Here is a 22,475-nt window from a genome sequence, read left to right as displayed (position 1 = left end):
TCTAGAAACAATTGGTGGGGTAGCCCGGGTGGGTACAGTCGGGACAAAAATAAACGGATTCTCATATCATATTCATAAATATAAGGCTCAGTTTGGAAGGAATACAAATACAAATATGTACAGACTACAGTACAAATTTACAATTACATACAAAATATACAAAATGTAAGGTTTTGCACTGTACATATTTGTATTTGTAGTTTTGTACTCCTTCCAAACTGGGCGGTCCGAGCCTAAAGGAGACCATCATGAACAGCAGAGAGGCAGCTTGGATGCTACTAATGCTAATCGGGGGGAAATTCTTGAATATTGTTTTTCTGTTGTTATATGTAACCTGATTGATCACAATGGTAAGTTGAGGAGCTAGAGCCGTGGAGGCAAGAAAAAGGCCACTGGCCACAATCCCCTTTTGGATATTGCTACCAAGATAAAGCCAAAGCAGCTTGAAAAATGTAACAATTAACCAAAATGCAAAATTACCAGGAAAAAATGGAATCCCACTTGAAGCTGATTTACATCTTAAAGAATAAGAAAAAAAAAAAAACGAAAAAACTATAGTCTGCTAATGTTGAGGTAGAACTGGTCTCTTTTCTAACAAATCGTAGTAGAGGACAAAGTTATCCTGCAACCAAAAGACATCGAAGACTTAGATAATTGCTTCTAGTTCTGAATATTCAAAATATAGAAACCAACATGCAGGTGTGTGCAAACCTTGCGAACTGTTTCCCATGTGTTTGGATCAAAACAAAGATAAGATCCCCTTTCATATGCATTCGTCTTAACCAAAGGCTCCATGTTTGCAACCCTTATGAACCATAGTCGGAGCTCTCTGTGATAGAACCACCCTCTTGTGTACCTACAAAGCAAACGCGTAAAGTGCTGCTCTTAGTAACTGCATCTTAATGAAAATATGAAAAAAGGAAAATTTCTCATTATAACAAGCACAAAGGGGACTCCTCACTTCAATGGCATAAATAGCTACTGAAGTAACCAATACAACCCCTCTTTATGAATCGATATAAGAATACTAGGAATACAATGTGAAAAGGAGCCTTCATACAGGAATGATTTGGAGAAAGAGGTCAATGACAGAACACAGAGAAGAAACCAAATAGACCTCAAAGAACATACAATTCATTTGCAGCATACAGTTGGGCTTCATCTTTTGGCATGCTGCAATGACAACAGGAAAGGATAAAAAAAACATCACTTATTGAGTCATGGAGAAAGCACTAAAGACATCAGAAAAAATAGAGGTCTAGAGAGAGAGAGAGAGAACACCTGTAAAAGATGTAAAACAATGTCTCTGGCTGGAATTTTGCAAAATACCCTTGCTGCAACCACCATAACAAAGGTCAGAAAGTTTTTCATTTTTTTCATCCGGTCATGTACATATGGGGAGGATTTGAAGCACACTAATATTTAACAATCAAAACAGCTCACATGCAACGCAGGTGGTGGTTCAGCATGGTAACACTCTGGAACAGTGTATTCAGGTTGTATCTTGGCAGGCTCATCAGACCAGGGAGAGGCAAACCTTTTGTGGATGTCATTTGTTGAACTCAAATTTAGCCCTAATGTCGTAAGATCAGTTCCTAGAGCAAGGGAAGTCAAATCAGGATTGTTCATCCTTATGACACTCAATAAACCAAGTAATCCAAATCGATCAGTCGCTGCCTGCATTGACTTCACATTTTGATCTCTATATGACTGACCCACAGCTGAAAATTGTTGCAATCGAAATTGGGACTGACTTTGAAGCTGTTGATACTGTTGAATAAGCTGATCGTATGACCCTACACCTGAAACTGAATTTGGAGAATTCATAGGTCTTCCTCCAATATTTGGTGGGCCACTATTCTGAACCTATGGCAAGAAAAACAAATTTACAAACAAAACAGACAACTTTTATGGGGTTTATCTCCACAGATGTGAGAATATATGATATAAATCAAAGACTGAACCTGTGAGTGATAATTTGCATGGGAAGGTGGAAACAGATCAGAACCGTGTAAATGCAAAAGATCTTGATTGGTTGCTGATACAGCATTTTGTTGGCGATGAGATGAAAACGTCCCTCCTAAGCTGAACCCAGGGGATCTCCCCATCTGTATAATTTAAGAAAAGCATATAAGGATGGACTTGGAAAAAGTAGGGCATCAGATCAATTCCAATATACAAGGAACCTCAATTTTCCACATAAAAACAGGACTCACAGAGAAGTGCTGTGAATGCATCATAGACATGGCATTGTCATGAAGTTGTTCTTTCTGGTGCAGATCCATTCCATAATCATTATTCCCACCTTCACAACAATTCAGACTATTCAATAACAATGAAAAGTACTTACCCCATAGGAAAGATAGACGTGTCTTCCAAATGTGATTGAGATACAAATAAGTTGTATCAAGAGTTGAGGGATAACTAAAAAGTAAAAAAAAATGAAAGAACAAAATGGTAGTACAGAAGATCCTAATATACATCAACATACCATCATATGCACATAATCTACAAATGTGATCCACAGCAACAAATGTGTCGGGGCAAATTAGCAGTGACAACAGACACATTCAGTAGTCAAAAGGTTTTTTTTTGTTATGATTTATAAAACATTGTTCAGTCCCAAGTGCACATTCCTACTGTAAAAATGAAAGAAAAAACAAAGCATGGACTTTTTTTGTTATAATTTAGAAAACATTGCTCTATGTCCCAAGTGCAGATTCCTATAGCAAAAATGAAAGAAAAAAAAATCATGGACTTTTTTTCAAAATGTTGAGAAAGGGAAAGACTAAAGCAGCATTTATCGTCACTCGCTTCTATGTCATGCCACCTGTCTTGGTGGTTCATGGTTGTAGTGTCAACATAGAACTGTGGACTCACCTATAGATGCTAGCTACAAAAGTGGCATGTGTCCTCATGCCCATAGAAAATTGGCTAATTTGGCCATGCAGATGCTGAGTAAGAAGTTCTATCATGCTAAAGGTGTAAAGAATATGCATGTGCAGTCAAAAAACATCTAGCAGATTTACAAAAGGAACAGAGCCAAAACTTGATATCTCTTGTACCCTTTTCAAATGATTCCAAGAAACCTGAAAAAATAACAGGCAAAAAATACAGATTGAAAATGCAATGCCTATATGCAACTTATTGATGCTCTTAGTCACCATAGTGTTTATGGATATCCCTCTTTCCATCTGTCCCTCCCTCCATCTATCTGTTATTGGAGTATCCTGCTATAGCCAATCATAGACAAAATTCACCCGGCTAAGACCAGTTTGAAAAAAAAAAAAAAGAATAACACCCATCAACCCATTCACCCAAAAGGCTATTTCAGAAAAATTGGTCCACAACACAACTCTCTCCTCTCAATACCACCCCTATCCAAGCTGTATGACAAGGAGTTAGCTGATCTCAGGATCCATCCAAATGAGGAGTCTACTCTAGAAGCCAAAGCCTGCCTACCTGATGTGGTATAGCAGGTTTTAGGGATCCTCAGTCACCCTTCTCAACCACCCAATAACAATCTGTGTCACCCTCCAACTCCACTCAAGAAAGCTCTAGAGTTGGTTGGCATCAATCTCGACCCTGAGGGAGTGCCAGAATCTCTTCCTTGCAAAGCCAGCTGCTAACTACTAAATATCTGCCCTGATTCTCCTGAGCCGATGGGGTCGAAATACACCGCAATTATCTCACCCCCCTCATCTTGGAAATCACAACCTATTCATGAGGGACTTAGGTTCTCTATCAAGTGGCCATTAAGTCTCAGCTTGATCATCCTCCACCCCAAGTGGGACCTCATCCCTATGGTCACAATCATGCAAGATTCATCAAACTCATAATGTATATTCTCTGCATGCCTCTCAATCCTCTCAATTAGTTTTTGTTCTTTTGAAACTAGTGCATTATCCAACCATAGCAAAAGTGCACTATTGTTCCTTCAAGGAAGCAGGTTTATTATCATCAAATGGACATCTGTTAGAATATTACCCCTTCATGTGCACTTAATACGCCTACTCAACAACAATATCATATTCCGACGATATCAATTAGTTTTTGTTCTTTTGAAACTAGTGCATTATCTGACCATAGCAAAAGTGCACTATTGTTCCTTCAAGGAAGCAGATTTATTATCATCAAATGGACATCTGTTAGATAATTACCCCTTCATGTGCACTTAGCACTCAACAACGATATCATATTCCAAATATGAAGGTAAAATGCCTAAGGTACTAGCCCATAAATGCGATATAATTTTGTGGCAAAAGCGCATTCTGAAAGTAATAAACGCCTATGGATACAGGTGTCAATTGGACTGGATTTGGTCCAACCCAATCCACTCCAATGTGAGTCCACTTACAAATGGACTAGACCCAACCCAGTCCAAATCCAATACAAACCAAATCCAATCCAATCCATTAAAATGTAAATGGGCTGGATTGGATCCAATCCAAACTAAACGAAATATCAACAATTATAAAAAAAAAAAACAGGACATAAAAATTACAAAAATATATCATTTTGGCATTGAAAAAGCACTTTTGTAAAAGTGCTTTCGTACAAGTACTTTGATAAAAGTACTTTCATAAAAATGCTTTTATAAAAGTGCTTTCGTAAAAGTGCTTTCGTAAAAGTTCTTTCATAAAAGTGCTTTTATAGAAGTGCTTTTATAAAAGTACTTCCATAAAAGTGTTTTTGTAGAAGTGCTTTTATAAAAGTACTTCTGTAAAAGTGATTTCATAAAAGTGCTTTCGTGTAAAAGTACTTTTATAAAAGTGCTTTCATAAAAGTACTTTTCATAAAATTATTTTTATAAAAGTGCTTTTGTAAAAGTACGTTCATAAAAGTGAATTTATGCTGGCTTCAGTTTTGATCGGTTTCAAATTGGACAAGAATTTGACCTCATGATCGGATTATTGGAAATTTGGTTTAGGTCCAATTCAGACCAATAAGAATATGGACCAATTTATTTTGGACTGGCCCGATCCAATAATTATAATGGACCGTCCAAATCCGATTTGATAAGGTTTGAATCGGATTGGATCCAATCCAAAACCAATCGATTGACACCCCTACCTATGGACAAAGAACAACATCTTTTCACTCTAGATCCAAAAAAAAAAATAGAATAAGCACCTTTTAATCCAGGTAGAGCTGGAAAATCTTCATTTTGAATGCTAAATTCTTGGTTGTGTTGGACAACACCAAGGCTTTGCTTCCGCAGTGAACCTGCAAGTAAGTTCTGACATTCAGTTGTAGGAGAAGAAACTCCAGACAAGCATCCCATAATAAATAAATAAATAATTTATTTTTTTATCAATAAAAATTTAACTTATTAACTACCTAATTGTCCTTGAGGACCTCCAGCAGAACTAGGACGGCCAGTCAACTGAGGGAAATCATTGATGTCAAAAGGAGAATTCTCATTGGAGCCAACATCATTTAGTATTCCCATAGATCTTAACTGATTATTCCCTGCTTGCAGTTGGTTTTGGGGCAGTGTACCTCCAGCAGCAGAATAAGAACTTCCTAGCATAGATATCACCTGTGGTGCTGAATTCAGTACATGTCATTTATTATAGCAGATAAATACTGCACACATAATAGATCAGCATAATAACCACCAAATCATGCACAGAATCAGAGTTTAATCATCTAATAAAATACATTACAAATTAGTTTACCAACAAACATTATGAAAGATAGAAAACATAAAAGAATATTTGAATAGAAGAACTAAAAGAATAGCAAGCTTAGTGACTAAAACACAAAGGAATGATACATTCAGCAATTGGAAGCTAAATATCCAGTTCACTAACAAAGGTTTCAAAGCTAGTACAACACACTAAAAATGAGAGAAGAAAGCTTCAAGAAAACAAGTCTTGCAGGAAGCAGGTTTAAGTAACATAAAGGCCAGCTATGTCATATTGACCAAATCATCTGATCCTCACATAACGTCAAGAAGCTTGGATCATGAAAGCATATCATATCAATACCAATATAAACCACATAGTAGGTTTCAGATTTGCTTAAATTTTAGTAGCAACAAAAGTACAAAACTATCATGTATTTCCCCTTTATGGTGACCAATTGGACTGCAACCCAGATTTAATTCCTTGCTAAAGAAAACCCTTTCTAGGGTAAGAAAGTGACTGCTGTATAGACAGTTGCATCAAAACTGCATTACCAGTTGCTTCAGATACAAAAATCAGAAAAAGAGATGGAAAGCCGGCATTTTGTCCAATAACATCAAGAAAGATGTTCATACCTGATGAACATCAAGAAAGAGGGCAGCAAAGAAGATATAGATTTCCAAGGAGAAGCTAACATAGCTCTTGCATTCAGACCTGCGTCCCAGTCATTAGGATGAGCACCATGAACACTTTTCATGACCCGGTGCCATAATCTATCCAAGTCAATACGGAACCTCCACATCCACTTGCTTAGCAGGGAAAAATCACTAGTAACCAACCTTCCTAGACCTAAGCCCCCTTCTTTCCTACTTCTTCAAACCAGCTTCCAGTTTACCAAATGGTCCTTACAGTTTTCCAATTTGAACTTCTTTTTTCACCCAGTGCCATAACCTATCGAGCCAATATGGAACCTCCACATCCACTTGCCTAGCAGGGAAAAATCACTAGTAACCAACCTTCCTAGACCTAAGCCCCCTTCTTTCCTACTTCTTCAAACCAGCTTCCAGTTTACCAAATGGTCCTTACAGTTTTCCAATTTGAACTTCTTTTTTCACCCAGTGCCATAACCTATCGAGCCAATATGGAACCTCCACATCCACTTGCCTAGCAGGGAAAAATCACTAGTAACCAACCTTCCTAGACCTAAGCCCCCTTCTTTCCTACTTCTGCAAACCAGCTTCCAGTTTACCAAATGGTCCTTACAGTTTTCCAATTTGAACTTCTTTTTTCACCCAGTGCCATAACCTATCGAGCCAATATGGAACCTCCACATCCACTTGCCTAGCAGGGAAAAATCACTAGTAACCAACCTTCCTAGACCTAAGCCCCCTTCTTTCCTACTTCTGCAAACCAGCTTCCACTTTACCAAATGGTCCTTACAGTTTTCCAATTTGAACTTCTTTTTTCACCCACCACTTCTATGTCCTTGATTTTATACACTTTAGAAACTTCATCCAAATAGATTTCTTGTACAAGCTCCTCTTTAATACCTTTCTTCCCTAACTTCCATTATCATCATCATCATCTAAAACTCCGGAGTCTTCAAGAACAGTAGAGTTCTATGGAAATGGTTACCATCCTCTGTCGTCTCATCACAAAAAGTGAGACACCCCAATCCTTGTTTGAGCCCAGTGCAACCAACATCCCCTGTCTCAAATTTTATTTCTTTGAAATTGTTCACAACCACTGGATTATCAACAGCTCAGATGTCCAAATGTGCTTCCATATAAAAATTTACCTTGAACTATCTTCAGCCCAGTGAGAACCAACATCCCCGCCTCAAATCTTATTTCACTAAAATTCTTCACACAATGGATTATTAACAGCTCAGACATACAAATGTGATCCATACAAAAATTTACTTTGAACTACCTTCAGCCAATAAGACAATATAGTCTCCATCCTTTTTATCATCATCATCTAAGCCTTGCCCCATCTATATGGGGTCAGCTACACCGTTTTTCCATTCCATTCTGTTCAGTGCCATGTCCATTGTTAAATTATTGATGCATCATCGATCCTATTCTTTATAAAATTTCTAAAATTTTCTGCAAGGTCTTGCACCACAAAGCCCACTCTTCAATCTAGAGAACACCTTGGAAATGTAAACCAAACAACAATATTTTGAACCCCCTCCTATCAGTCTATTGATGCCACATTTCCATCTTTCATTTCAAGATACTAGTGGGGGTGCACGTGCATTGCACGTGTATGTTTCAGTTGCCAAAATTAGGGTGTTCACGGTCCAGTTCAGTGCGATTTAGAGAAAATCTCAGACCAAACTGGTAAATTACGGTTTGAGAATTTTCTAAATCGAACCAAACCGTTTTATTACAGTTTGGTGCGGTTTCTAATACGGTTTGGGGACTTTGGACCATTCTATGTTATTTTGGGCTTAACCCAATTAGAAAGCCCAAATAGCTCCCCTAAAAAGTAAAACTTAAAAACTTCTATTTATTATTTTATTATAAAATAAAGCGTTCATTATATATTTATAATTTTACGTATTCCATTTAGATATATTGTATATAATATTTATATATCACATATTCATATTATATACATATATATATATATATATATATAATTTTGGTTTACAGTTTACGGTTTGGTTCAGTTTATAAAATTAAATAAACCAAACCAAAACTGTAAATCGTAATTTAGAAAATTCTCAAACTGAACCAAACCATTTATAGGTACAAACCAAACCGCAAACTCGGTTTGGTTCGGTTCAGTTTTGCGATTTGAACCGTATAATGAACACCCCTAGCTAGTCAAAATAACATATTTGAATTGAAGTGATTTAAAAAAAAAAAAGAATTGATTTTCAAATACCAAAAAAATAATACACAAAAGCAACCCGACAACAATAATAATCACTAAATCACTATGAATTTATAATCCAACTTTAGCGTTATAATCATTATTTGAACAATAATCAATCAAAGCTACTAAGCTAGCAAGTGAACATAACGAAAATGACTCAGCAGCACCACCTAACAATTGAGCATGAAAAAATAACACAAATGGAAAATGTAAGTTCAAATATTTTCGATCATTCTCTAATTTAAACTCCTCTTCATTACAAAAAAAAAAAAAAATTAAACTCCTCTTCTTGTTTTCTTGTTTGATCTATAAATTTAATAGCGTGTTCCTTCCATCCGAAAGCATTCCTTATAGACTAGCCCAAAACTACCATGTCAAAACAGAAATAGTAGTCTTCCCAAAGCTGTTTAAAAGTGAAGAGTCGAACCACTATCTCAGTTGCAAGTTATAGGGTTGTATAATCACCTTTCTCTTCATATAAACTGCTATACACCCAAAACAAATTAACCAAAAAAATCAGCATAAAAGAGAAACCAAAAGAGAGTGCAAGTTAAATCAAAATTTAGAATTTTAGACAAAATAAAAAAATAATAATAATAAACTAACTACTTTGTTGAGTGAACTCTTATTTTGGATTCTAAATTGATTGTGTAAAACGAAATAGCATTCAAATCCTATAACATACTACACCCCTATTTAGGTTCAAATTTGGAGGATTTTTATAAATATGATCACATTTTTATAAAAATGGGGAGATACATCCATTCAACTTATCAATTAAGTTTATCCTTGAAGGAGAAATTTTGAACTTATCTTGATGATTTGATTCCATTTAATATCATGAAAACAATCCAGAGTAATGTGAGAGTTGTTCAGCCCAAGGTTTTTAAAACTGATCTGAACAACGAACCGGTCATGGGTCCGATTCCCGGGTCGAACGGTCCGACCATTTGAAACGATCGAGCAACACATTCTGATAAAAAAAATAAAAACCGGCCAAACCGTTGAACGGTTCGAACAGTTCAACCACCCGGGTCAGCAGTTTGCTGACCAAATCTATAGTTTTGGGAGAAATAACGGTTCTAGGGTAAAACAGAACCAGTCACTTGACTGATACCCGTTTTTTCCAGTCCAGTAACCATGGTTCAGCCACATTGATATTTGATAAAAATTTAACCAACATTATGAGTACCTTAATAGGGTAACCATTACGTGGAGAATTTGGATGTCCACGTATTCATCTTTTTAGGGCTATAATAATTTTGTATTATTAATAGGGGTAAATTTGGAAATAAAAATCAGGATGTTCAACGAAGAACCATTAATCATTCTCATTTTTAATAGTGGTAATACAATCATAGGTCACCTCTAAAATCCCTGCATTGCTATGCTCCAATATGAATTCCTTGTTTGCCCCCAAAATCCACCTCTATCCTGCCAACAAATAACTCAAAAACTTCCCAACATTTTGCTTTACAATTCTATAGGTTTTGGAAAATCTTCCTATTTTTAATGGATACAAGAAATTTTTCCTATCAATATTATGGATAACATATTGATGTACCTAAAGTCTTTAATCATTGAATCAACCTTCAAGCCTTTCCCCCAAGGACCTCAGGTACAGGAATTGGGATCTGCTCCTCACAGAGTGCACCTCACACCAACCTCACAGGCACATCCCACTGTGCATTGGGAACATCTCCCATGAATAATAACACATTAAGTATGGGAGATGTTCCTGATACATGGTGGAATGTGCCTGTGAGGTCAGTGTGAGGTGTGCTCTGTGAGGAGCAGACTCAGATTCCAGATACAGTGCCCAAGAACTCCCCTTTGCCAGCAGTTAGGAATCCTCCCTCTTGAGAGTTAAGATACCTCTAAGTCTCTAACAAACATTTTTTTTTGAAACAGGAAAAGTAAACAATTGGTGACTCTAACAAACATCCCTCATCTCCTTCAGTCCATTACATTTTCTTGCACTAGAATTCTTCCCATCAGGGAAACGGTTGTTGCCTCTCCACTCCCTCATTAGAAGGTCAACACCCTCAAACAAATCAACTCCCATGTGATCAAGAATGTCAATTGTTGACAACATTGTCACTTTCTAGTAGGGATGCAAAAAGATCGGATCAGATTCGAATTGGGGTATATCTGAATCCAATCCAATAATATAAATCTTATATCCAATCAAATTGGATCTAACAAAGGTCGATTCGAATTCGAATCCGTTAAGGATGTTGGATATCTAGATCTAATCCAATCCGATTTAATTTATGTAAAATTTAACAAATTATTAAAAGAAAAGGCATAACAGTCTATATAAAGAAAAACAAACAATACAAGCATTTTTTTCAACTATTTTTATCATGTATATACATGTCATTTTATAAAATAAATAAATAATGTAAAACATTACAAAAATGCAATATAAACATTATAAATAAATAAATAATATAAATATATAGGATCGGATCATATCGAAATCTTTTGGACCAGATTGGGGTGATCCAAATTCGATCCGGGTTTTAATCAGATCCTATTATTCAATCCAATCCAATCCAAAAAATCTGACATAGGGATATCCAAACCCAACAAAATATGATCAGATTCAAATTCAGATTGGATCATGATCTGATCCATTTACACCCCTACTTTCTAGCATGGCTTTTCGCTCAATTCTTCCTAACTGCTTTGATTTTCATTATTTATCTTTGTGACCAAGTATTCTGGTGCACCAAAAATGCCTTCTTTGTTATTTTACTAGTGAATTTCTTCAACAAAATGGATCTATCACCCTTTTCCTCAATATAGTCTTCTTTTCACCTCTATTGCTTCTTTCTCCTTTCCATTTCCACTGCCTATGGACAGTACCTAAAGGTTACAGACCTTTAAGGTTCCTTCTACCATCTTCATTCTTCAAGATCCTCCACCTTACCTATGTCATGCAAAATTGGGGAAAAAAACAAAAGAGCACTCCTATTAACCTGTATTTGACCTTCCCTGATATTAATCTTCAAGCTTGCTAAAGCATAATGTCTTGAAAAGGATATGAAAAGAAAGACTTGGTTTGGGGGAGACTAGTGGTATCCCAAAACCAGTTGAGGCATTCATGTCCTGGATTAAAATGATTTTATTGATCATGGGGCAACCTAACCATCAGCTGACTACTATCTCTATCAATATGCATATAACTTTTTACCATAACCAAATAAGTTACTATTGTGGAACCAGCCATAGGCATTCCTCCTATAAAAAATGTTGTTGATAAATGCAGCATATTAACTATCTCCAAACCAAGCTCTCCCTTCCCAATACCTGTTAATAATGCTGCATTACACCCTTTCCAATTTTCCATAAAAAGTTTCTATCTTCCAATATATAACTATTATCAAAGTTCCAACCAATGCCTATTTTGACCCCAACACATATATTGCTTTCCTTCAAATTATTTTCCCTTCCACATGTCCCTTCCTTGAAATACTGATTTTAGCCTTGTCTATCGAGTACCAACACTTCATCTTCAATCTCCTGCCCAAACTCCTAATCTATTTTTTTTATCAGAAACGATAACTTTCATTAGAGATAAATTAAAACTGAAATACAGAAGTCAACCCTTATTAGAAAAGGTTGATCCAATAAACATCAAACATTACAGCACTGCCCAGTAAAGTCTCTCCCTTACAGTTCCTTGTTTTGAAGGGTGTCAGCAAAACCATTTGCTTATCTCCTTACCCACTTGAAACAAACACCCACCTCCCTTGTTATGTCATGTTTGGGAGTGCTTAAAAATAAGTGTTTATTTGGACCATTAAGCACTTATTGGTATTTGGGAAATAAGCCCAAAATAAGTGCTTATTTTAAAAATAAGGGCTCATTTTTTAAGCCCAAATTTCCAGCTTTTTTAAGTGCTTATTGTATAAGCACTTATTCAATTTTTTTCTTCCAAAATTATTCCTAATTAAATTTTAAAATACCACTTATAAAATTATCCCTAGTTGAATTTTATAAAAGTATTTTATGAAAGCATTTGTATGAAAGGTGTTTTTATAAAAGTAATTAAATAAAAGTGCTTTCAGAAATTTTGAAAGAAAATGAAGGACAAAATAGTCACAAATGCTTATTTAAGTGTTTATTAGAGAAAAAGACTACCAAACACCCAATATAAAATAAGTGCTTATTTTAAAAAATAAGCACTTGAAAAAGTTGGGTGCCAAATGCAAATAAGTGCTTATTCTTTTTTTAAGCACTTGTTTTTAACTTAAGCACTACCAAACATGGCCCAACTTCCCTGATTGCATCCACCCAATTACCAATTTGGAGTCCCCTTCTATCTCAATCTGTTGTAGCTCCAATTGTTTGGCTGGTTTACATCTTGATGTAGTGCCAAGATTTCCGGTCTTAAGGAATCTCCAAGTGCTACTCGACCTGAATACAAAGCCATTATCTTGCCTTCATTATCTCTGAAAACACCTCCTATACCAGATGGGCCCGGATTACCTATAGAGCTTCCATCAAAGTTCAATTTTACCCTTTGTTGAGCCAATGGGGACCAAACTTCCTATATCATAGCTTTGGAAGTAGTAGTTGCCACAATACCCCAACTTCTATAAATGTCTTCAGCTGAGAAAACCTTAAAAAGATCACAGGATTTCAACCAATGGATAACCTTAGTGGTTACTCCCTCCACAACATCTTCCTTGGATCTACAACTACCTTTGAAGATCCTATTGTTCCTTTCCTCCCACACTAACCACAATACAGCAGCTCTAGTGGCTCTCCACATAATCCTTCCATGAACCTTTGGTTGCCTACAAAAAGATGGATCAAAGAGGTTCACCACACTCGGGGGAGGGGGGGAGGGAGTCCACCTACAGCCAAAGAGAGAAGAGAACCAAGACCAAATGAAGAACACAAAGGCACATGAGATTAGTAAGTTTGGAATTGTCTCACTAGAACCTAAGCAGAGACTACAAAACATGGGAGGAGAGGCACATATTTGGCCTCATTTTCTACAATAAATCCAAGGTATTGATTTTTTGGAGTGCCACTTCCCAACAAAAGGCCTGAATTGTTATAGGTACAAGGCTACCCCACACCTCTTTTGAAGGAAAGCTCCCTACAAGGTTAGAGGTCTAAAGCAAAATGTTGTAAAAAGAAGAGCAATTGAAAAAAACAGAAGGGGAAGGTTTCCAAATTCTGCTATCTCTACAAGACTGATAAAAAAAGACTTCCCCTAACTGAGTGATCAAATCATCAACCATCCCCATTTTAGAATCCCTTAGACCTCTTCTCAAGCCCAAATCCCAGGAGTTATCAACAAATACTGAAGAGGTCACTTTTCTTTTGTTTTCAGACAAGGAGTAAACAGAAGGAAATCTATCTCTAAGGGAGTTTTAACCAACCCAAACATCTTCCCAAAACAAGACTTTATTTCCAGCGCAGACATCACAATTGAAATATGGGAGCATAAGAGGCAAAATACCTTGAATAGCTTTCCAAGGAGAACACTAAGAAGCCCTAGGGTCATGTCCTGCATCCCAGTCGTTATTTGTCAATCCATGAATACTAACAATCACTCTAGACCAAAGTCTATCATGTTCTATCAGTAGCCTCCAAATCCATTTCCGCAGCAGAGCCGTGTTTCTTAATCTTATATTTCCTAACCCAAGGCCTCCGTCATCCCTACTCCTAGAAACCACCTCCCACTTCGCTAAGTGATCCTTCTTAGTGTCCCCTACTTCCCACAAGAAATCCCTCATTATCTCCTCTAACTAGTTTGCTACTTTCATTGGTACTCTAAAGGTAGACAGGAAATAAACTGGCAAGTTGGCTATGGTTGACTTGATTAAGGTTATCCTACCCCCTAAAGAGATGTAATTCCACTTCTAATTTGCTAACCTCTTGGAAAATCTTTCGATCACAGGGTACCAAAAACTCTCAACCATTGGGTTCCCTCCCAATGGTAGGCCTAAATATTGTAAAGGTTAGTCCCCCACTTCGCACCCCAAAATCCTAGCTAGGGAATCCACCTCCTCTCCCCCTAAATTGAGCCCTAGCACACAACTTTTTCCCTAGTTCACTTTAAGATTGGATTTCCTTCCGAATTGAAGCACTAGTCTCTTTAAATTCCGTAATTCCCCTTCCCATCACAAAACAAGATGATGTCATTTGCAAATTGTAAGTGTGTGACCACCATCTCCTCCCTACCAATCCTCCAACCTCTTATCAAATTGTTAGCATCAGCCCTCAAAATCATGGCACTCAGAACATCAACTACTAGGGTAAAGAGGAATGGGGACAATGGATCTCCTTGCCTAATACCCCTTTTTTGCAGGGAAGAAACCACTAACTACACCATTCACTAGTATTGAGAAATGACATGAAGAAATGCATCCCTTTACCCATCTACACCATCTCTCCCCAAGCCCTCTACGCTTGAGAACCTCTAGTGCAAAGTCCCAGTCCACCATGTCATATGCCTTTTCAAGATCCAATTTGCAAACCAGACCCTTTTCCTTTCTCCTCCTCTTCACCTCAACACATTCATTAGCAATAAGTATTTGATCTAACAATTTGTCTTCCTTCTACAAAGAACCCTTGATATGGTGAGATTAGAGAATTAGAGCTAGGACCTTAGAGATGACCTTATACATGCTTCCCACCAAGCTTATAGGTTTGAAATCCTTTGGTTGGAGAACGCCCTTCTTCTTAGGAACCAAGGCAATAAAAGATGCATTTGCTCTTGAATTAAATTTGCATCTTTCATAGAACTCTTCAAAAACCTCCAACAAATCCTCTCCAATTATCTCCCAACAATCTTGATAGAAGGCCATCGAAAAACCATCAGGCCCAGGAGCTTTAGATCGATCCATGGAGAAGATTTCATTTCTCACTTCTTGGGCCTCAAATCTTTTTTCCAAAGATTCCGATGAGACACTATCTTCCACCCTCCATTCCAAGTCCTCTAAGCTCTAGGTCTCCCTGGGTTGTCATACACTAATTTGGAGTGATCAACCAAAGCTTGAGCTATATCCTCTTCCCTTGTCAGCAATTGCCCATCCCACTCCAATTTTGATAAAAAAATTCTTCCTTCTCCTCCCATTTGCCAACGAATGAAAAAACCTCATATTGTTGTCCCCTTCCTTTAGCCATTTGCATCTAGATTTTTGCCTCCAACTTATCTCCTCCTTCCTAAGAAGATCTTTCGGTTCATGTTTCAAATTCCATCTTTCCACCCTACCTTCTTCCCCCAACCTTCTTTCAGCTTTTAGTGTATCTAACTCCTACACTCTCCGACTGATTTCCACTTTCCTTTCCTCCACTCTACCAAAAACCTCTTTGTTCCAAATCTTGAGTCTATCTTCCAAGAGTTGTAGTTTCTTGTAAAACATCCCTTCCACCAGAATTCCACTTGGTCCACTTCCCATCATTCTTTTCCCTTAGCTAGAAACTCTGGATGAAGTAACCACATGTTTTCAAACCTAAAAGGGCACGGGCCTCCACCCACTCTTTCTTGAGACAACCTGATTGAGCAATGATCTGAAACAGGTCTCGGCAATGTTGTAACACCAAAAATCCCCCATTCGGATTCTCAATCCACTGTAAAGAGGAATCTATCTAAATAACAACAGTTAGGGCTTTCTTGGAAGTTTGACTAGGTAAAATTTGCTTGCTGAAGAGGGAGGTCCCGCAATTCAAAATTCTCCACAAAGAGAATAACCCTAGTCGTAGGATTACTCCTAATCTAAAATTTTACCACCACTCAAGTAATCAAATAGACTTTTTTTTTAATTCTTTATTTTTTATTCTAAAAAAAGTAATTCGAATAGACATAAAGAACTTCACTTTCAATCAATATTCTGAAACATAATTTTCATCAGTGAAAACAAAATCCATCTCAGAAGGAACAGAACACATATCTTCTGCCTAGATAAAAATCATTCCCTTTCCAATGATTCCAAGAAATGTTTTCTGATCAATAGCAATAAAACACTAATATACATCACCAATTGCCTTGAAGATATGGATACATTGTGCATGAAGAGGAATACAAGCGATGTTGATCCAAATCAGGGTGGAATTTTTATCATTTCTGATGCACTCCCACGATCAAGATCAGCAATCAACACAAAATTCCAACAGCCATTCTTTCTTGAGAATTCAATAAACATCATTCTTGTTCAAAATGAACAGAAAGAGCCCCCTCCAATGGCTCTAGCATCTCAGATAACCAAACCTCCAAACTTGTATTGCCCATCAAGGAACAAACCCTCTGTACAACCAAGCATCTATCTAACAACTGTAACTGAGCTTTCCAGTGACATTTCACCAGTAACAATATAGAGAAAATGCTACTAAGTATCTGCTTGTTTCTATGAATAGAATTATGTCATCAATGAACTGCAGGTGAGTCAAATGGATTCCCTCATTTACAATTGATCCTCAATTCCTCAATCTCCCTTAGAAGCACATCTATACTGTTGTATCGGATTCTGTCTCAGTGGTAATCTTATGATGAGTGCCTACACATTTTACCTCTTTTATGGAGAAGAGGAGGAAAAAAAACTTGCCAAGATATTAAAAGGTAAAAAATTATTAAAAGGCTCTCTGTACCATGCACAATATATATTTTCAAAATTTTCCAATACACAACCAATTACTGAAAGACCAACAGTTACAATGCAAACTATCAACATATGGTCAATTGAATCTATTAATAGGGAATGGGTCAACAATAGGGTATTGAGTGGATCCAAAACCAAATGGCAGCCTTTAATGAGATCAAAGCCACTACCTTGTTGAAGCACACCACTCATTAATCTGTTAGGTCCTTGTACACCAAGACTACCAGATCCATTGCCACTTGTTAAATTCATACGTGAAGCAAGAGCAGGCACAGACAATCCACCAGAGCTTAAGCTCCTTCCCATGCCACTATTGCTGCCAACAATGTTTCCCATTGAGCTGGTAACTCGAGGACCTGTGTTTCCTAAAATTTGAGAAACTCCCAATCCTGCAAAAACACAGCCGTTAGTGGTGGCAATAGAAGTTCAGGTGGTCTCATAAAGATAATAAAAGCATGCTACAAGGTTCAGAGCTTCCTACAACAGTTATACCTCCTCTATTTGTGACCCCTGAAAGTCCAAGTGAATTACCATGAGATATCTGCATGCCAAAAGCATAAAGGTGTAACCTTATAAACAAGGATTTAAAACTGCATTGTTCTCTGGTTAATAAATTGATCAAGGTATGGCTTCCATAGCATGCAGAATTCTAGTAAGAACCTGAGAAAGAGAAATAGGAAGATTATTTGATGTATATCTTCCATTTGTGAGGCTTCCTGCAGGCTGTTGAACACCATTTGAAGGAATAGCATTCATTGATGAGTTCCTTGATGCAAGTGTGCCTTGCATGCTGGGAATATTAAAGCTCCCATGAATATTATGTAATCCTTGCATATTTCCTATTACAAATAATGTTTTGCAATTATGTAGTGTTATCGCAAATATTACAATATACAGAAACAAAAAGTAAAGCATAAACTGCTAACCAGTGTGATGAAAACCAGGACCAGAAGAACCAGATTGAACAGAGAAGGATGTTGCATATGGTCGTCCAGTGGTGTCTGGAAGATTTGAAGATGACCCTGACTGCAATCATAAATTCCATGTATTTTATGAGGACAAACAAAAATATTTAAAGCAGCTAGCAGAAACATCGAATGAAGTAGCTTAAAAGAACATTTTTTAAGTCAAAGAATTGAGTCCAGCATAAATCAAAATACTCAATAAAAAGTTCAAAGCAACCATCATGAGCATGATTTAATGTATATTGTACTATCCACTGACACCAAAAGTATACCCCTACCATCCAAAAGCAAAAACAAAAACAAAATTCCAATGTCTGAGAATGTCAAAAGAAAGGTTGGAAGAAGAGGAAATACATTAATAATCCCAGCCATTGCAGAAAATATCAAACAGATTTGCAGGAAAGCATTCCTCACTGAAAAGAAGCCTTGTTTGCCCTGAATTTTCTTGAAAGAATAGCTCCTGTCTGAAAGGGGAAAACAAGATATTCCAATTAGAATCAGAATGCAAAAAATCTCTTCACATCATTCTTGAACTTATTTAGTGGGTGAGCATAAGCCCAGATTTAGCAAAAAAGGGATACAAAAAGACCGACACAAATAGCTGGATAACAACATCACCGATGCCCACTTATATATTATATATCCAAAACCCAGATTTTGCAAGCTCATTCATAATATCTTCAGTCTCCATTCAGCATGCAATGGAAGAAGACGTTGACACAGTGTTAATAACCTGACTTTCCAAATGATATGAGATAGCTGACAATCTCTTACAGCACAGTAACATTAATTTCCTATGCTCAACTTAACTAGACCATACATCCTTACCGTTCTTTTCAGATGTATACGAGGTTAAACCTTGAAAAGCATTCCTTAATCCCAAGGCCCATATGTTATGCATAAGTTTATTAGACCTCTATGTCAGGCATAAGCATCAAGCATGCCAGATATGTGCAAGTCTTATGTGAAAGATTAATACACCCATATTTCATTTAAGAAAACTATCTTTTATTTTTTAACTCAAATAACCATTATTGTTTAACCAAAGTTCTTATACCCATAATACTGGATAAGGTCCTCTTTTTTTTGCACAAAGTGGTTGTTCTCAGACTTGAACCTGCATTCGTACGCTTGACAGCCCGATATTTTACCATTACACCAAATCAATATATAAATAATTGAAAATTATAACATCATATAAATATCAATTATCAACACCTTTAGACCCTTTCACTTTACCAACATCAATGGAGATTGGAGAGTTGACACTATAGGCTTGAGAAAACCCCTCTGTTATAAGTTTGGAGGGAACACTAGGAACCATTAAAGACCATTTAGGGATCAGTGGAGGGTCCAAGCATCGAACCAAAGACACCAGTAGTTAGCTTACTCAATCGAGGGTACAAGATTCAACTACGGGGGTTTTATTCAATGTTTTAAAAACCGACCCAGAGGCCAAACCGTTTTTGCCTCCAGGTCGTGGGTCACCGGTTCAACTGGCCAGGTCAAACAGTTAAGACCATGCCACATCATCGCATATGTGTGTGTATGTGTATAAATATGTTATATGTATTATTTTATATTTAATTTATGTTTTTTAATTCAGTTTTAATTTTTTTATTCATAAAAAATTATTAAAATTGCAGATTGAGGCCAAAAAAAGGTTTTTTAGCAAAAATAGTAGGACAAGGCATCTACGGCTCCTTAGGATGCATAGATCTCGAAATGTTACCCAAAATAAAATAAAAAAAAACACCCCAATTGGACATCAGAGTGCAAAGTTATGGCCTCCGAAAGTTTTCAATTTGACCAGGTCGAATGGGTCAACGATCGAACCGGCCGGGTTGAACGGTTCTTGACCAAGTCAACAGTTTTTTACCATCGGACGGATCCTGACTGAACCGGATCTGGAATCTTGGCAAGGTGACAGTTGAAACGATTCGACCAACTGATTCAACAGCGGGTTGAAAACATTGGTTTTATTACATAAAAGATGTGTGTATCTAAAAAATGGATGCTTGTGAGGCTTATCATGATTCAAGAAAATGGAATGCCTTGCATCATATACCTCAGAATTTGAAGATACCGAACTATGCATCTACAACTGAGCACAACAGCACAAAGATTGTGTTCCACAAAAGGCTAAAACTGCCACAAAAAAAAAAAAACTCCACGCCCAAAAACTCCAAGCTTCCACAGACACACACACACACACACGAACATATCTACATCTTCACTTGGCAGGCACAATACCATCAAAAAAGAATAAGGGGATATCCAAGGAACCAACTACAACGTCTCCATTTAGGTCATTTCTATGAAGTGCGAAACATTCACCATTAACATCATAGAACAGCCTAATGAAGTAGCTTTTATAAGATCCTTCCATAATACCCAAAAGGCCTCAACTACTGCATGACAAAGTCAATAATACTTAAGAAAGTAATCAAGCAACATCTAAGAGCTTTGGTGTTAAAGTTCAAAAAAACATAAAAGAATTCAACCAAACCATGTATTTCGAAATGAACTTATAATAGTGATTAATGACAACAACAGCAATTATCATTCATTAATAGGTAGACACATTCCCTGTCTTGGCATCAAATGTTGTCAACCTATCAGCTTCCCATTGCACTAGCAAAACACTCCATATAAAAAGGGCCATTACACAATGTTAGTCCCATCTATCCAGAGTACTCCAAGAGGTGTGTTGGATATGGACCTAGCCTTTGGCTTTTTGCACAAAGTGGTAGGACTCAGTCCCAAACCCACAAGAGGTGTGTTGGATATGGACCCCTTGCAAAATATACGCAGTTAGGATATCCCATTTGTTAAATCCATATATATATATATATATATATCTAACACCATTTGTTAATTTCATTGTAAGTACTCACAGCATAAGAGGCAACATAGATCCCCACGTCTTTTGTATACTTAACAATATTAATTCATGCATTTGCACAAGATCAACTCAACAGCAGCAAACCGGGAAGGAAAAAAAATATGTAAATAGATCCTAGAATTGCAGACTCATCTGGTAAAGCATCAAGAGGAAAGTGATTCCCGAGATAAGTAACCAATAACCGAAAAAAAAAAGATTCATAGTACGATTTCATATGTGCAAATTGGCTTTTCTTCCTCAGTTAACTAGATTCGAAGCCAACATTTGAAATTTTTAACAACTATAGAAGACAATAAGACTACCACATTAAGAGTCTCAAACCAGATCTCTGGATAAACCTTGAATCCGAAAGATGAACGACGAAACGAGTGTATATTCTTCCTCTTCAGAGAATAATGAGTAACTGCATGTGGAATTTGCAAGCCCTACAAAATTAAAGGATAGAAAAGGCATAAACCATTAAATAAAACGATGAAACATGTAAAGTAGTTCGCGATCTGAGAAAAAAAATTAAGAACAGAGAAAAACAAACAGGACGTACTCCTTGATCTGGAGAATGGCGTACGCTTTTGCTGGTTAATTCTTCTATTTGAAGAGGATGGGATGGGGAAATGGTTCAAGAAACCCTCGACAACGATCCTGGAGTCCAATACCACCAAAATGTACAATATATCGTCCGCTGAGAGTCTTATAGTTTGCTGTGTCGAGTATTGGCTCTATGATGTCTTGGAGCAAGCAACCATTCTAATTAGCAGGGAATCTTGTTTATATGGGAATGGACTCAGATAGAGGTCTTCTGCGACAGAAAATTGACCGTAGGATCCTCGGGATACATGATTTACTGCAACGCGAGAGAAGCCAATGCAGATTAGCGATGATTTGGCGCAATGCAACATCTGTAGCGTCCACGTGTATTCCAATCCCACTTCCCAACACCAGCTCGAGCCCAGAAAACCGTACGGTTAACTACCTCTGCCGCTCTAAGCAAATAATTTCCCTTCCTCTTTACATAACAACGACAGAATCCAGAATCCACCGGTACAAATCAACAGACCAATCGTCAACTGCCCTTTTTCTAAAGAGCCATGTTGTTGTAATTCCCTCATTTCCATATCATGCATGGACCTCGCAGGTGTTGAGACCCTATTACAAATTTACAATACGAGATCGGATTATTGCAATGTATAAAACATAGACGGGTTGGGTAATGGGTCAACCCGCTGACCAAATTGTTAAGTTTATTATTTTCAGTTTTCCACTCTTTAAAGTATTTATTTTTTATTGTTTATTCTTTAAATTGTTAAATGTTTAAGTTTTTTATTTTATATTTAGAATTTTAAGGTTAGTTTTTTTTTATTTTGACATTTTTTATATAATTTTTCTTTATTTTTTTTAATTTTAGTTATTTTTTAGGATGACCTGAATTGACCCATGGGTCAATCCTAACCCGAACATTTAGGGTTAG

The 22,475-nt window shown here is 36.9% G+C and overlaps 1 protein-coding gene and 1 non-coding gene across 9 annotated transcripts; one reads left to right on the top strand and one right to left on the bottom strand.

Annotated features, from left to right (window-relative positions):
• Positions 1 to 376: 376 nt before the first annotated feature.
• On the bottom strand, positions 377 to 21,753 carry LOC148880034 (putative NOT transcription complex subunit VIP2). Of its 8 annotated transcripts, none has more exons than XR_016104431.1 (16): positions 21,552 to 21,753; positions 21,349 to 21,435; positions 18,460 to 18,569; positions 18,067 to 18,166; positions 17,801 to 17,979; positions 17,633 to 17,681; positions 17,311 to 17,529; positions 5,341 to 5,550; positions 5,134 to 5,226; positions 2,217 to 2,305; positions 1,965 to 2,108; positions 1,444 to 1,866; positions 1,282 to 1,334; positions 1,061 to 1,173; positions 712 to 856; positions 377 to 622 (listed from the first exon to the last, which is right to left on the bottom strand). XR_016104431.1 is itself a non-coding variant. In XM_088961828.1 (16 exons), exons 3-16 carry the CDS (start codon positions 18,475 to 18,477, stop codon positions 563 to 565), a joined length of 1,824 nt encoding a protein of 607 aa, XP_088817954.1. In that variant the 5' UTR covers positions 18,478 to 18,569; positions 21,349 to 21,435; positions 21,552 to 21,753; the 3' UTR covers positions 377 to 562. The 8 variants fall into 8 exon arrangements, 6 of the variants coding, with proteins under 6 accessions (XP_088817954.1, XP_088817956.1, XP_088817955.1 ...); XR_016104432.1 differs by having other exon boundaries at positions 21,313 to 21,435; positions 21,552 to 21,747; XM_088961828.1 differs by having other exon boundaries at positions 1,132 to 1,173.
• On the top strand, positions 18,067 to 18,147 carry LOC148880035 (small nucleolar RNA snoR35). The gene has a single exon (XR_016106002.1). It is a non-coding gene; the product is annotated as a small nucleolar RNA snoR35 (small nucleolar RNA).
• Positions 21,754 to 22,475: the final 722 nt, after the last annotated feature.

The sequence above is a fragment of the Nelumbo lutea genome, chromosome 1 (genome assembly GCF_056320005.1).
Source record: "Nelumbo lutea isolate HS-2025 chromosome 1, American lotus-T2T, whole genome shotgun sequence".
Taxonomy (NCBI): domain Eukaryota; kingdom Viridiplantae; phylum Streptophyta; class Magnoliopsida; order Proteales; family Nelumbonaceae; genus Nelumbo; species Nelumbo lutea.
Note: the sequence above shows the minus strand (reverse complement) of the source record. Positions and strands in the feature narration are given on the sequence as shown.

Bases quoted from the DNA above. Each gene is read 5' to 3' on its own strand.
- LOC148880034 (XM_088961828.1), bottom strand. The intron at 17,682-17,800 runs GTTCTTACTAGA...TTTGGCATGCAG, and splicing joins TTCCTATTTCTCTTTCTCAG to ATATCTCATGGTAATTCACT. The intron at 857-1,131 runs GTATGTTCTTTG...TTTGCTTTGTAG, and splicing joins CTGTATGCTGCAAATGAATT to GTACACAAGAGGGTGGTTCT.